Below are 14759 nucleotides of genomic sequence, written 5' to 3'. Positions count from 1 at the left end.
GAGGAAAGCCACCCTGGATGCCCTCAACCCTTTGCGCGGACCTCCTGGGAACACAAGAGACCGAACGTCGACAAGAGTCGGAGATCTCCAAGTAAAAAACTGCAAGGCCCAAACAACGTCCAAATCGGTGAAGTGTCCGTTCCCGGGGGTGGGAAGGGGAGGACGACTGCCTCAATGAAATGAAGGACAAACACCACCTTCAGAAGGAAGGAAGAGACGGAATGGAGAACAGCCCTGTCCTGGGGGAAGACAGAAGGCTCGGAACAAGAAGGGCCGCCACTCAGGCACCAGTCAGAGACACGATGGCTACAGAAACCCAACCGTACAGGACAGAAGGAGTAGAGAGGACTTCTGTAACGGCTCCAAGGAAAAATTGGAGCGCCAAGAGCCCAGTATGTAGTTCCCAGGACGGTAACGGAGGGCAGTACAAAGGAACCCCAGAGCCGCTCCATGGAAGAAGTTCCTGACAGGCCCAGAGGGTCGGGGAACGCTGAAAGAGGAAGGACAGGAACGACACTTGATACCTCAAGCAACGGAGTCCCAGCCCCAGGTCCAGGCCGGGCTGGAGAAAGACAGAACCATGGAGAGAGAAAGGCAGAGTGGGGGAACGCCCAGCTTCCCACAGAACCCCAGGTAAAGTCCTAAGTCCTACCACAGATCCTGGACGAAAACTCGGCTAGAAGCGAACACTAGCGAGCTCACTAGAGTCGCCTGGGCGAAAACCCAATGATCAGTAACACGGGCAGAACGGTCGGTAGAACTGGTCCCGTCGGCCCCGAACAATGTTGTCCCGTATCCACCCGGAGTGGGGGAGCAAACGGACAGGAACCGAAGGGTCCGCCCAGCAACCGCCCGAAGCCAGGACAAGACAGGCTAAAGCCCAAGCCGATGTAGCCACCACAGGAAGACGGACTAAATGGTAGTCCTCCCAAGTTACCGAGAAGGTAAATCCATAGCAGAAACATTGCCTAGAATGGAAAAAACGCAATCTGCACCCAGCGGGAGGACAGAACGCGGTAGACCCGTTAGATAGGTACACAGCTAGTACAGTCAGTGTGGACAAGACACCAGAACCATCCACCTGAACAACCATGCTCTTCCCAGAGGGGAGGGCAGAGAAGGAACATCCTCTGAAGCGTGGCCGGAACAGAAGCCACATCGGAGAGATCCGTACCGAGTGGGAGCCAAACAGAACCGGCGAGAAAAGGCAGTCGAGACAGAGGCCGGGATAACACCCTCCAAAAGAAAGGAGGAGTGGGCATAGAGAAGCCATAGGACAGCTCAAAAGCAGAACCCCGCTACACTGAGACGCCCGGTTCACCGCTTCGCAGAAGGCGAATATCCTGAAGAACTCAAGGTGGATGTCCTCCGGACCTGGGTAAGCGAGCACCCAAGAGAAGTTGGGTGACCTTCCCAAGAAGAGCGGCCCGAACCTGGTTAGAAGGAAATAGTAGTAGGCGAGGGGACCGTAGTCCCGCCAGAGCCAACATAGAATGCGAAGGGCGCTGCAGACAGCACTCTCGACCATGTGACCACTAGCGCAGGGAAACAATGCTGCGGGAAGACGAATGGGTACGTGTCTAGGAACCACGAACACTCCCCGGCGGAAGGGCCAACGAAATGAATGAGCACCGCCCAGCTCGGAGCAGTAGCGAGCAGGTAGAGGCCGTCTACTTATATATAAGGCATTCATTTATTGTTTGTTGGACAACACCTTAGGCTTACACAGGTGGACAGAATGATCTCTTTAGAGAATAGTGCAAGGCTTGCTGCAAACACCGTCTCCCAAGAGAAAAAAATATGTCGCAGGAGGAAAGGAGGGATACGTACGAGTAGCCCCGTAAGCAGTGAGAAGGCCAACCCACCTACGGGACGAGAAGGTATACACGGCCCAAACAACGCACAAAAACGTCCACTCACTGCAAAAATATCACTCAGCGAAGGCCAGCCAGAGTGCCACAGTATCTACGGAAGTGCAAAGTGCAAACTGAAAAGGAGTTATGCACAAGACTAGTATGGTATGCGATGGAACGCAAAACTGACAGCCCCGAAAGGGGGGAAATGTACCTGGCAAATTGCAGTCGGCAAGGGTGCAAAAGCCCGCCCCAAAAAAAGGGGGGAATGCCCAAGGCCGTACCTACGTCAGAGAAGTAGGGCATACCATACTTCGCCCCGAAGGGCGCCATGCACATAGCCACACAGTATCCAGCAGGAATGCAGGAGGTCCACCTAGTGAAAGGGGGACATGCACAGGGCTATCCTAGCATTAAGTGAGTGTGCAACAACTCACCCAACACCGAAACTTCGTGAGAGTGTAACTACTCCCAATGAAGGGGAACATGTGCAAGTCCAATACGGCACATACAAGGACAGCCTTGGATCTCGTGAGCGTGCAAAATTCCGCCCATGGAATGAGGGGTGGTCACGCACAAGGCCAGCACGGTATCCAATGGGAGCGCAAGCGTTCCACCCATGTTAGAGGGCCATGCTCAAGGCCAGCAACGTATCCGGTGAGAGTGTAGTATGCCGCCCAGAAAAGAGGGGGGGGGGGGTCATGCACACGGTCAGCATCGCATCCAGGGAGAGTGCGATCAGTCGGTGAGAATGTGTGCATGTCACCTGAAGGAGGCGTGCCCATGGCCGGCAGCGAATCCAGTGAGAGTGCGTACACCGCCCACGGAAGAGGGGTCATGCATATGGCCGGCAGCGGATCCAGTGAGAGTGCAAGCACCCCGCCGAGTATGGGGTTCATGCACATGGCCAACAACGTACCGGCGAGAGAACATCACCGACCGAGGGAGTGTATGTATGCCGCCACAGGGAAAATCCAATGAGAGTGCATCATACCACCTATGGAAAGTGGTCATGCACATGGCTGGCAGTGAATCCAGTGAGAGTGCCAAATGCCGTCCACGGAAGGGAGTCATGCCTATGGGCGTCAGCGAAATCAGAGAGTGCAGCATTCCGCCTATGGAAGGGGGTCACGCACATGATCGGCAACGAATCCAGTGAGAGTGCAGCGTTCCACCAATGGAAAGGGATCGTGCACATGGCCAGCACCGTATCTGGTGAGAGTGCAGTATTCCGCCTAAGAAAAAGGGGTCATGCACAGATCGCAACGAATCTAGTGAGAGTGTAGCGTTCCGCCTATGGAAGGAGGTCGTGCACATGGCCAGCACCGTATCCGGTGTAACTGCAGTAGTCCGCCAATGAAAGGGGGATCATGCACAAGGCCAAACCGTAGCCAGGGAGAGTACAGTATCCCGCCCAGGAGGGGGGTCCCGCACATGGCAGTACCATAACTGAAGAGGGTGACGAATGCTGCCTACAGAAAGGGCCGCATGCACTTGACCAGCGCCGTATCGTGAGAGAGGGCTAGGAGGGTAAAATGACCCTGGCAGCGCCGCAGCCGGGGAGTGCGACATGCCGCCTAGGGAAGGGGGGCATGTACTGACATGAGGCTGCAGCGTCCTGCGCAGCCCACAAGTTATATATATAAAAAAAATTTTTTTTTTTTTTTTAATATATATATATATATATAACAGAAAGGGGAGCCACCTACAGGAGCACTGGGGGGTTCCATACAGGCCCATCTGAAGCCGGCCTGTACCCAAAGGGTTAAACAGGGATCCGGCCAGGAGGGCGGCGCTGCGATCCCCTGGGGGCAGCCATACAGGCCCATCTGAAGCCGGCCTGTACCGCGGCGCTGCGATCCCCTGGGGGCACCCATACAGGCCATCTGAAGCCGGCCTGTACCCAAAGGGTTAACAGGGATCCGGCCTGGAGGGCGGCGCTGCGATCCCCTGGGGGCGGGGGAACCTCCCGGCGGGAAGAATTCCCGCCTGGAGAAGTTCCAGCCCCCTCCAACAGAGGCCGGAATTTTGCGGCCTAGTAATTGTAGGCCGTGAAGCCGGGGCCTAAATTATTAGCGGCGCCCGGCTGACCGGGGCCGCACAGTATTCAAGTACCGGCCGGGGAACGAAGCGGCGCATGCACATGCCGGCCGCGGGTGCCCACCCCGCGGGCCGGAAGAGCCGGGGACCCGGATAGAGCGCCGGGATCGCGGCCGTAAAGCCTGCGGTGCCCGGCCGACCGGAATGTTCCGACGGTCGGCCTGGGCTGATGAAGCATAGCGCTCATATTGCAGGCCGCGGGTGCCCACCCCGCTGCCCAGAAGCGAGGACCCTGCGCTCGGCAGCCATTTTACCCATGGAGCGGGCCCTGGCTTATAACAGCGCACCATGTGGCCAACAGCCACAACCACCTTGCCCTTGGGCCGGTGCCCGTGAGGGCAGAGGAGGGTCAGGAGCAGCAAGGCTCTGGCCCTGAAGCAGTAGCCGGTAAGAGGGAGGGGGACCCTGAGACCGGGTGCCTGTGAGGGTGGGACGCCTGCATAACCCCTCTGTCAGGGGCAGCTAGTTGCGGACCTCTGCAGCTCCCCAGGCATTCTTCTTGTAGGGAGAAGGGTGCCAATGACCTATGGAGGCCAGGAGAGAGGGAGCAGAATGTCGCCCTGCGGCAGCCTAGGTCTAGCAGGGACAGAAGGGTCCATAGGCCCAGTATAGGGTCAGGCACGCAGGAGACCGGGGGGGACGGGGACGTTGGGCTGGAGAAGCCAATCTCTCACCATAGACGTCTTCACCCTCGGTCCGTTCCAGCAGGGTCGCCCCTTCAGCTACTGGCACCGTAGTGGCAGGACGCTGGAAGGGGGACTTGGCGTGCGGGCGACCCTTGCGCTGGCGGGATGTAGGGGAGCTGGGCTGCCCTGATCCACCTTGCCTTCTGTGGGGGAGGCAGCCGTGCGGGTGACCGGCACTGGCGCAGCTCAACCCCGGGAGAAACAGAGAGGTCTAGTGCGTCTCTGTTGTCCCTGATGATCTGGAACAAAAAGAAAAGAAAAAAGTAAAAATCTAAAATTTAAACAAGGAGAAACCAGCCCTGCAGAGCAGGGAGTGTCTTGCCTCCTTGGACACTAAGCAAAAACTGGCAGTCTCTCTCTCCAGGCTGAGGGTATAGCTGTGGAGGAGGGGCTTAACAGTCTTCACTTAGTGTCACGCCTCCTAGGGAGATGAGCTATACCCAAGGTCTTCTGTGTCCCCCAAGGAAACTGGGCGAGAAATAAACAATAGCTGACACCAAGGTTTGAAGATAACCCTGATCCCAGCCATTTGCACACGACCGTTGTGTGTTTTGCGGTCTGCAAATCGCGGATCCGCAAAACACGGATGGCGTCCGTGCGCGTTTCCGCAATTTGCGGAACAGCACGGACAGCCTTAAATATAACTGCATGTACTTGTCCGCAAAGCGCAGACAAGAATAGGACAGATTATATATTTTTTGCGGGGCCACGGAACGGAGCAACGGATGCGGACAGCACACGGAGTGCTGTCTGCATCTTTTGCGGCCCCATTAAAATGAATGGGTCCGCATCCGAGCCGCCAAAACTGCACTCGGATGCGGACCAAAACAATGGCCATGTGCATGAGGCCTTAAAAATACACTTCCGTCAGGGATCAGTTATTTTTGACAGGAGAGAACTTTTTGAGGGCCTTTTTCTCCAGTCAATAATATCTGATATCTGATGGAAGTGACATAAAATGATGCAAAGTTGCAAACTGATCATAATTGATGCTAAAAAAAAACGATCCTTTTATTATTTTTTTTCTTCTACTGATAGATCAGAAGAACAGAAAGCTAAATGGTGATATGAACCTGGCCATAGGGGTAGCAGATTACATTTGGGTTTCTTCAGGATTTACATATTGATGGCCTATTTTCAGGAATCCAACTCCCGGGACCCCACCGATCAGCTGTACGAAGAGGCCGCAGCACTTTGTGAGGCCATGTGGCTGATGAACACATGTCACATGGCCTAGGTGCAACTCAGTCTCATTCAAGCGAATGGGGCTGAGGTGCAATACCAAGCACAGCCGCTATCATATGGACAGCGATGTGCTTCATAAGCTACAAGAAGGCCGCCTCGCTCACAGGAGCTCCGGTGGCTTCCTCAAACAGCTGATTGGGAGTCAGGAGTTGCCAGGAGTCAAACCCATGCAGATCTCATACTGATGACTTCTCCCAAGGATAGGTCATCAATATGTAAATCCATGAGAACCCTTTTTACCTCACCTTTGGTCACCAAGGGCAATGTCCACATCCTGCTCCTGCAGCACTCTAGTTCTGGCTACAAGTCCTTCACTAAAAGCCGTCTCCACCGCCAAACGTTGATTTTCAACAATGTAGTAGAGGTGGCAGCCACTTTCTTCTGAGATGCTCTGGAGCAAGGCCTGGCTGCTATGGCTCACCCCTATAACAGCAAGGCCAATCTTATTTTCCTGAGAAACATTTCTGCTGTACAGTCCTCCCAGGACAATGCTGTTGGAAGCTTCTGAGATAACGTGTCTTTGGTTGGTGTGCCTGGAAGAGATGGATGGGTTTTGGAAGTGGATTGTTCCAAATGATGACGGCAGTGAGGAGGAGGTAGATGGTGCTGGATCTTCTCTTCCAGTCATAATGTTGGTGGTCGAGCTGATGCTTGGGTGACCCGGAATAGAGGACTGATGATGATGAAGGAGTGAAGGTGATGGCACCAGATTGCTGGTGCAGATATTATTACTGATAGAGTTGGCCTGCAGTATATAGGAGGGCTGAGGGTGAAGAGAGGAGTCCATAGGCAGGGAGAGGTCTTCAACATGGTCTGCACCTGTTGTTCTGTGAAAAAGCAGGAAACATTGTTGCCATCCAGGACAACATATACATATCTCTACTGACAATCCAGCCATCGTAGCTCCATGTCTAAACATCATTTGAGTGACTAAATCTACATAGAATGCTTTGCATATACTTTAAGGTGTACTAAGTTACAGTGTCTCTCATACTCCAATCACTTCCAAAGCAGCATTCAGAACTTCCCATTCCCATATAACCCACAATGCACTGAGCCAGTGCTGATGTACAGGATATTATCAAAGCAATTTAGGAGATGATTAGGAGATGAAGTATTGAAGATTGTAAAGCCAGTTGGACCATGGCCAGAGAAGAACTACAGATAATATCTAAGGCCTCATTCACATCTCCAGCAGCAGATCCAGCAGAGAGAAGCTTGCAGGATTTCGCCAGATCCCGTACTGCCAGATCCTATAGATCACTTCAGGATCCCCACTGACCGTAATGAGGTCCAGCAGTGATTCGGCCGCTTTCCAACATAAATGCAGAGATTTGGCCAGACAAAAACCATTGCATGCAACAGTATTGTGCCAGATGAGGAAGCCGGATCAGCTTGCCACAGATGCGAATGCAGCCTTAGTGGGCAGCAGTAAGTTTCTAGGTGTTTTGACAAAATGTATCTTGGGATTTATCCAGCTGTGAATTAGGCGTGCCTGTCAAACGTAGTGATGATACCAAGTGGCTACCAGCAGAATTCTGTGTGAAACTCGGATGTGCTTGGAGTAAGGCTACTTTCACACTAGCATTTTTGCTGGATCCGGCAGGGTTCAGCAAAAACGCTTCCGTTTCTGATAATACAACCGTCTGCATCCATTATCGGATCCGGTTGTATTATCTTTAAAGGGTTATCCAATCCTAACAAAAAGCCTCCCCACGCTGAATATACTTACCTGGCTCCGCCGCTGCTGCTTCTTCCCGTGCACGGATGAAAACATCCGTGTTGGGGGAAAGCAGCCAATGGCAGGCGGGAAACGAGCCTCCCTAGCATCGCGGGTGACACTAGGGAGGCTCGTCCATGCCTGCCATTGGCTGCTCAGCCCCCATGCTTTTTCAAGCATTCCGTTCTGTTCAGTTACGTTTTGTTCCTATTGACAATGAATGGGGATAAAACGGAAGCCCCTATGACGGATCTCAATACCGGAAAATAGAAACGCTAGTGTGAAAGTAGCCTTATGCCACTTTCACACAGTGTTTGATCAGTGATTTCCCCATCAAGGATTGCGAGCCAAATGCAGGATTGAAGCCTACACAGAGAAAAAGTATAATGGAAAGATCTGCTCCTGTTCTGTGTTTACAGCCGCACCTGGTTTTGGCTCACAATAACTGATGGAAATCACTGACCAAACACTGTATCAATGCGGCCTAAGCCGAGAAGTAACCCAATAAGATATAACTTTAAGGGTACTTTCCCACTTGCGTTTTTCTTTTCCGCCACTGAGTTCCGTCAAAAGGGCTCAATGCCGGAAAAGAACTGATCAGGTATATCCCCATGCAATCTGAATGGAGAGTAATCCGTTCAGGATGCATCAGGACGTCTTCAGTTCAGTCATTTTGACTGATCAGGCAAAAGAGAAAACCGCAGCATGCTACGGTTTTATCTCCGGCAAAAAAAACTGAAGACTTGCCTGAATGCCGGATCCGGCATTTTTTTCCATAGGAATGTATTAGTGCCATTCAAAATACCGGAATGAAAAAAATAAATGCCGGATCCGTTTTGCCGGATGACACTGGAAAGACGGATCCGGCATTTCAATGCATTTTTTTGACTGATCAAGCATTTTTAAGACTGATCAGTCTTACTAATGCCATCAGTTGGCATACGTTTTGCCAGTTCCGGCGACGGAACTGCTTGCCGGATCACTCTGCCTCAAGTGTGAAAGTAGCCTAACACAATGCTATAGAATCTCCATGGCATCACTTTATAGATGGTGACTAGCCACCATATGTAACTTACACTAGCATAGGGGCTCGGCTCCAGTGCTGCTTGATCAGTCTCCGATTCCTGTAATGCCTTCCCGAGGCCAAGTGCTCCAAAATCCGATCCCGTCTCACCCGCATGGGCAGCTCGCAGGATTTACAATACAGAGTCTCCACCACTGAGGTCTCTCCCGTGTCATCATGTTCTATGACATGTCTCCTCACCGCCAGGTCCGTAAATTCCGCCGCATAGTCGTGCAGGGTCTTCTTCTTCCGTCCCATGGCAATGGAAAAAAATAAATCAAAGTCTAGAAAAGTTCTGTCCAACGGACGGCGCTACTGGGAGGTCTCTCGACACTGTCTGAGGCTGCGTTCTCATACCTCAGGTGCGTATCTGTATATATCCCACCCGCATGTCTAAACTGATCTGTGTCTGACTCTATCCTGTATTAAATCGGTTTCAGCATTTACTCCCTGTCGCCCCCTACCAGACAAGTCACCATAAAGTTATGTCATTCACATCATGTTTTATCTCATTATTCTTTATAAAACCCTCAATTGTGACATCAGCTGTCCTTCTGGGGTTACACACGTCCTTCTACTCATATCCGTAAATACTAGATGTGTTCTATCATTTTGGAATATTTTTGCACTAGAAACATTAATTCACATCTTAATTCAAACTATATTAGAATTACTAATATTCAAAGAGCAGCAAATGCAATACAGGCAGGCACCACAGGGTGAGAATAGAACGCTCTGGTTACTAGCTCCTGCCCAAGTCTCTTATAATACACAGGTAACCATGGAGATAAGCAAGCTTTAACCCCATCATCCCCATTTATTCCTCTGGTGGTTGCCGGACTATGAAGTATGTGTACGAAGGGGGCATCTAATTCACCATTCAATGCCTGATTATACAGATATACTGCCCCCTCCCTACCCCAATGCTGACTATCACTAATATAACGCATACAGGAGCTCCACGACCTGTCTACTGTACTATCACCGGGCGGTGCAGCCTCTAATGTCTTCCCCCGCACACAGTTCAGAACTCCCAGTTACTTCTAGCCGAGTTTACTGCTCCCAAATCAACCACTCAGATGCCCCGGTGACGGAAGCACACAGAACCGGAAGTAATTGAATGTCATAGAGACGTGTGGTTCCCTGATATGATTAGAATATTAGTTAGTAACTAGCGGCATCTAGAGGTGGCTGACCGCGATGCAGGGCTTTGAGTAATAACAGATACAGCATGCACAGGGACGTACAGACAGATACAGAGTATAGCGCATTTTTATTCATTCTAGGTACAGCATGCATATAGACATACAGAGTATAGCGCATTTTTATTCATTCTAGGTACAGCATGCATATAGACATACAGAGTATAGCGCATTTTTATTCATTCTAGGTACAGCATGCATATAGACATACAGAGTATAGCGCATTTTTATTCATTCTAGGTACAGCATGCATATAGACATACAGAGTATAGCGCATTTTTATTCATTCTAGGTACAGCATGCATATAGACATACAGAGTATAGCGCATTTTTATTCATTCTAGGTACAGCATGCACATAGACATACAGAGTATAGAGCATTTTTAGTAATTCTAGGTACAGCATAACTTTGAAGTTGAATCTCAAAATCTGTAAATTCATTGGCCTGTAACCAGTAATGGCTAAACATGTGAGAATTTTTTTAATTTGGTGGTTAGGTTTATCGGTCACATGCAGGGGCGTAGCTATAGAGGTAGCAGTCGCTACCGGGTCCATGGGCCTGAGGGGGCCCAAAGACCCTTGTGCCACATAAGACACTGGCATTATATAAAGTGCATACTGGTCAATTTACACCTCTGGCTGGAGGGAAGGGGTTAGGTTAGGAATTTGGCATGAGGGGGTGCCCTTTCAATGTTTGCCTCAGGCAGCAGGAAGGATATGTGCTCCCCTGCCCCTTGCCAAAAAGCACCGAGGGACGGGGGCCCAAGCTAAACTCTTGCACCAGGGCCCATGAGCTTTTAGCTACGCCCCTGGTCACATGGCTTAGACGCAGCTCAGTCCCATTCAAGCGAATGTACCTAAGCTGCAGTGCCAAGTGACGTCACTATACAATGTGCCGCGCTGTGAGGAGCGTCTGGCCTAGTGCTGAGGCCTCTCCAAACAGCTGACCGACAGGGGTGCCCTGAGTCCGACCTTCACCAATAAGGTACTGATTACTAGAGATGAGCGAATCGAACTTTACAAAGTGCAATTCGAACAGAATTTCAGGAAAAATCCGAATTTCCTCACGCTTCGTGGTAACGAATCGCATTTTTTCTAAAATGGCTGCCGCATGTGTTAGGACATGAAGCAAGGAACTGTGGGAAGGCGGGATCACCCACAATGCCATGCATGCAGCCAATCATCAGCCAGCCCTGTGATGTCACAGCCCTATAAATAGTCTCAAAAATCTTGGATTCAGCCATTTTCCAGTGTACTTAGTGCAGGGAGAGACGTCAGCAGGCGCTAGGGACAGTGCTAGGAAAGACTTTAAAACTTTAATTTTCCTGTATAGAAATTCAGGGAAAGGATAGGGAGGAATCATTCCACAGTATTTAAGCAGAACAGGGTTCAGTAGGGGAGTTTACAGCCTGGGTAATAATCCTATTACACCTTGCTGCACTGACTGCGGATCCAAATTGCCATTATACAGCTCTGTAATTCCAGCAAACCGTTCTTGTTATTGGGGTGCAAGTGCTCTGTGATACAGCCATTAACAGGGTTTATTACAAGGAAATATTTCTACGTCTTATTTGCCCTTATGTGGTGCAATTATATGTTCTAAAACATTTTTTGGCTTGTATTAGTGGGAAAAAAGGGCTTATTAGCCGTTGTGTGGTGAAGTGAGAAAATTACAGCCCTTTTTGGTGTGTATTAGTGGGAAAAAAATATATATTATTTGCCATTCAGCGGTGCAGCTACAGTTGCAAGAAAAAGTATGTGAACCCTTTGGAATTATATGGATTTCTGCACAAATTGGTCATAAAATGTGATCTGATCTTCATCTAAGTCACAACAATAGACAAACACAGTCTGCTTAAACTAATAACACACAAAGAATTAAATGTTACCATGTTTTTATTGAACACACCATGTAAACATTCACAGTGCAGGTGGAAAAAGTATGTGAACCCTTGGATTTAATAACTGATTGAACCTCCTTTGGCAGCAATAACTTCAACCAAACGTTTCCTGTAGTTGCAGATCAGACGTGCACAACGGTCAGGAGTCATTCTTGACCATTCCTCTTGGGATGTCTGGTGTGAATCGCTTTCTTGAAGTCATGCCACAGCATCTTGATCAGGTTGAGGTCAGGACTCTGACTGGGCCACTCCAGAAGGCGTATTTTCTTCTGTTTAAGCCATTCTGTTGTTGATTTACTTCTATGCTTTGGGTTGTTGTTCTGTTGCAATACCCATGCAAAATGTCTTGATAAACTTGGGAATAAATTTTTCTGCCACTAATACACGCCAAAAAGGGCTTTAGAACATATAACTGTCTGCTGAACAGCAAATAGGTCCTTATTTTTTTCCACTAGTACACGCCACAAAAGGTTTTAGAACATATAACTGCACCGCTGAACGGCAAATAATATATATGTTCTAAGCCTTTTGTGGCATGTATAAGTGGAAAAAAATAAGGGCCTATTTGCAATTCAGCAGTGCAGTCATATGTTCTAAAGCCCTTTTTGGCGTGTATTAGTGGTGAAAAAATATATATTATTTGCCATTCAGTGGTGCAGTTATATGTTCTAAAGCCCTTTTTGGCGTGCACTAGTAGCACAAAAATTATATTTGCCGTTGTGTGGTGAAGTGAGAAAACTACAGCCCTTTTTGGCGTGTATTAGTGGCAAAAAATATATATTTTTGCTGTTCAGCGGTGCAGTTATATGTTCTAAAGCGTTTTGTGGCGTGTATAAGTGGAAAAATACAAGAGTCTATTTGCCGTATAGCGATGCAGTTATATGTTCTAAAGCCTTCTTTGGCGTGTATTAGTGGGAAAAAAAGGGCTTACTAGCCGTTGTGTGGTGAAGTGAGAAAATTGCAGACTTTTTTGGGGTGTTTTAATTTCCTTTTTATTTATTTCTTTGATCTAACAATATGTCAGGCAGAGAAGTGCGAGGCCCTGCACAGGGGAGTGGCAGAGGCCTAAATGTTTCTGGTAGAGGTCGCAGTAGAGTAAGGGGGCGTGGCAGCAGGAGTGGCAGCGAGAGGCCTGAGCTCCCGGTGTCATCTAGCGTCAGTGTCTTGACCAGCAACCCAGCGGCTCTTGAATGGTTAAGACGGTCATCCACTTCATCCCAAGTGACATCAGACACCCCCAGCCAAGAGTCGGTGGGTTTGTCAGATGCAACCCTTAGTTGGCATGGCCTGGGAGCAGGCCCTGTGCCCTCACCTGTCCTCAACCTGCCTATGTCCTTTTGCTGTTTCTTCAGCCAGACAAGTATTATATGCTGTGGGCTCAGCTCCACTATACAGCGAGGACGAGCTACCAGAGGACTGTCAGCAGCTACTGGCCAGCCAAGATGTGGAGGGGACATCTGCCGCTTCCTCCAGTAGACGGGCAAGCAGTGATGAAGAGAGTGGCATGGGAGCTTGTGTTGTGAGCAGTCAGGCTCCTAACCCAGAGACCGTTGTGGAGGACATCAATGATGTGCAGACAGTACTCGATGGGATGTGGGCCGGATGAATAAGGGGCTTCATCATCATCGGGAGAAGAGGGTGGCAGCTTGCCCGTGAGGCAGCGGTGGAGCCAACAAGTCGCTAGCATGGCCGATAGTCAGCAGGGTGGCAGCAGTAGGAGGTTGGGAGCCAAACATGCCCGGGGTAAACCACCCGCTTCGCAGGAGCCTATCTGCCCGGAATGTAGTGGTACAGGGGTTCACGGAAGCAACGGCGAGAGCAGTCAGTCAGTACGGAGTGTTGGGGGTAAAATCACCTATTCAGCGGTGTGGCAGTTTTTTGTTAAGCCGCCGGAGGAGGTGAACATGGCCATTTGTAGAATCTGTGGGCAGAAGGTGAAGTGTGGCCCTGCGTCCACTAATGCAGCGTAACCATAAAGTGTCTTGAAAGAACAGTGGCTCTGATGTGGTGGTCCAGCCTGCCGCAGCAACCGCTGCATCACCCAGTGGCACGCACCCGATTTCAGGCAGTCAAGGCTCCACCACCTCAGCCAAAGAGAGCTGTCTGTCCTTCCCATCATCTGCTGGTCCTGATTCTCCTACTCCTCGTCAGTCATTCCATCAGCAATCGATCACCGAAGCAATTGCCAAGAGACAACAGTATGCGTGCACTCATCTAACGGCGCAGAAGCTGAATGTGCTCCTGGCCAAGTTGCTGGTGCTGCAGTCCCTCCCTTTCCAAGTGGTGGACTCTGCACCTGTCACGGCGCGGTGTGGGAAAAACACTCCACACCCAACACAGGAGGGAAGGGGGGAAAGGTACTAGGTGTGGAAACTAGGGATAGGGGAATGGTCACCAGCTAGTGAGTCCCTAATCCGTGCCCTCACTACTAACAGTATGAACAGACCTCGATGGTAGGAATGTTCATACGTCGGAACCTAGGCCCTATCTCACCCTAACAGGGCCCTGGTGATAGTGTCAGGACAACAGATGACCTGTTCCTTCCAAGCTGAAGGAACAGCAGACCCCCTTGAGCCTAATACCAAAAGGAAGGGGAAAAAAACACAAACAAACAATAGGAAAAAGAGACACTTAACTCCGAAGTATGCGGACGAGCAGTAACTCAGCGGAGAACCAACACCAGCGCTTCCACAGCAAAAGGAGCTATCAACCGCATAGCATGATGGGTGAGGTCAGAATAAATAGAGGAGTAGGAATTACCACTTAAGCTACACCTGAGACCAGATGTGTGGTCATACCGAGCAACAACACAGAAGTGTAAAACCAGAAAGTCTGTCAGCTCACATCACGTGCAGCCAGTCTCCTAGATTTTCTGACCCCTCTCCCAGTAGAGACTGTTACAGCACCTTTCAAAGAACTGATGAATTGTGCTGAGCCGAGGTGGTGAGTCCCAAGCTGTCATTTCTTTGCCAAAAAGGCAGTACCAGCC

General features: G+C 50.0%; 1 protein-coding gene across 1 annotated transcript in view; it reads right to left on the bottom strand.

Annotated features, from left to right (window-relative positions):
* Nucleotides 1-9758, bottom strand: part of LOC120999064 (myo-inositol 2-dehydrogenase-like) — a 30249-nt gene extending 20491 nt beyond the window's left edge. The window contains exons 1-2 of the mRNA XM_040429944.1: nt 8681-9758; nt 6130-6711 (exon numbers count right to left, since the gene is read on the bottom strand). Coding sequence (XP_040285878.1) covers nt 6130-6711; nt 8681-8925 — 827 coding nt within the window. The 5' untranslated portion in view covers nt 8926-9758. The remainder of the gene's footprint in view (nt 1-6129; nt 6712-8680) is intronic.
* Nucleotides 9759-14759: the final 5001 nt, after the last annotated feature.

This window comes from Bufo bufo, chromosome 1, assembly GCF_905171765.1.
Source record: "Bufo bufo chromosome 1, aBufBuf1.1, whole genome shotgun sequence".
Taxonomy (NCBI): Eukaryota; Metazoa; Chordata; class Amphibia; order Anura; family Bufonidae; genus Bufo; species Bufo bufo.
Note: the sequence above shows the minus strand (reverse complement) of the source record. Positions and strands in the feature narration are given on the sequence as shown.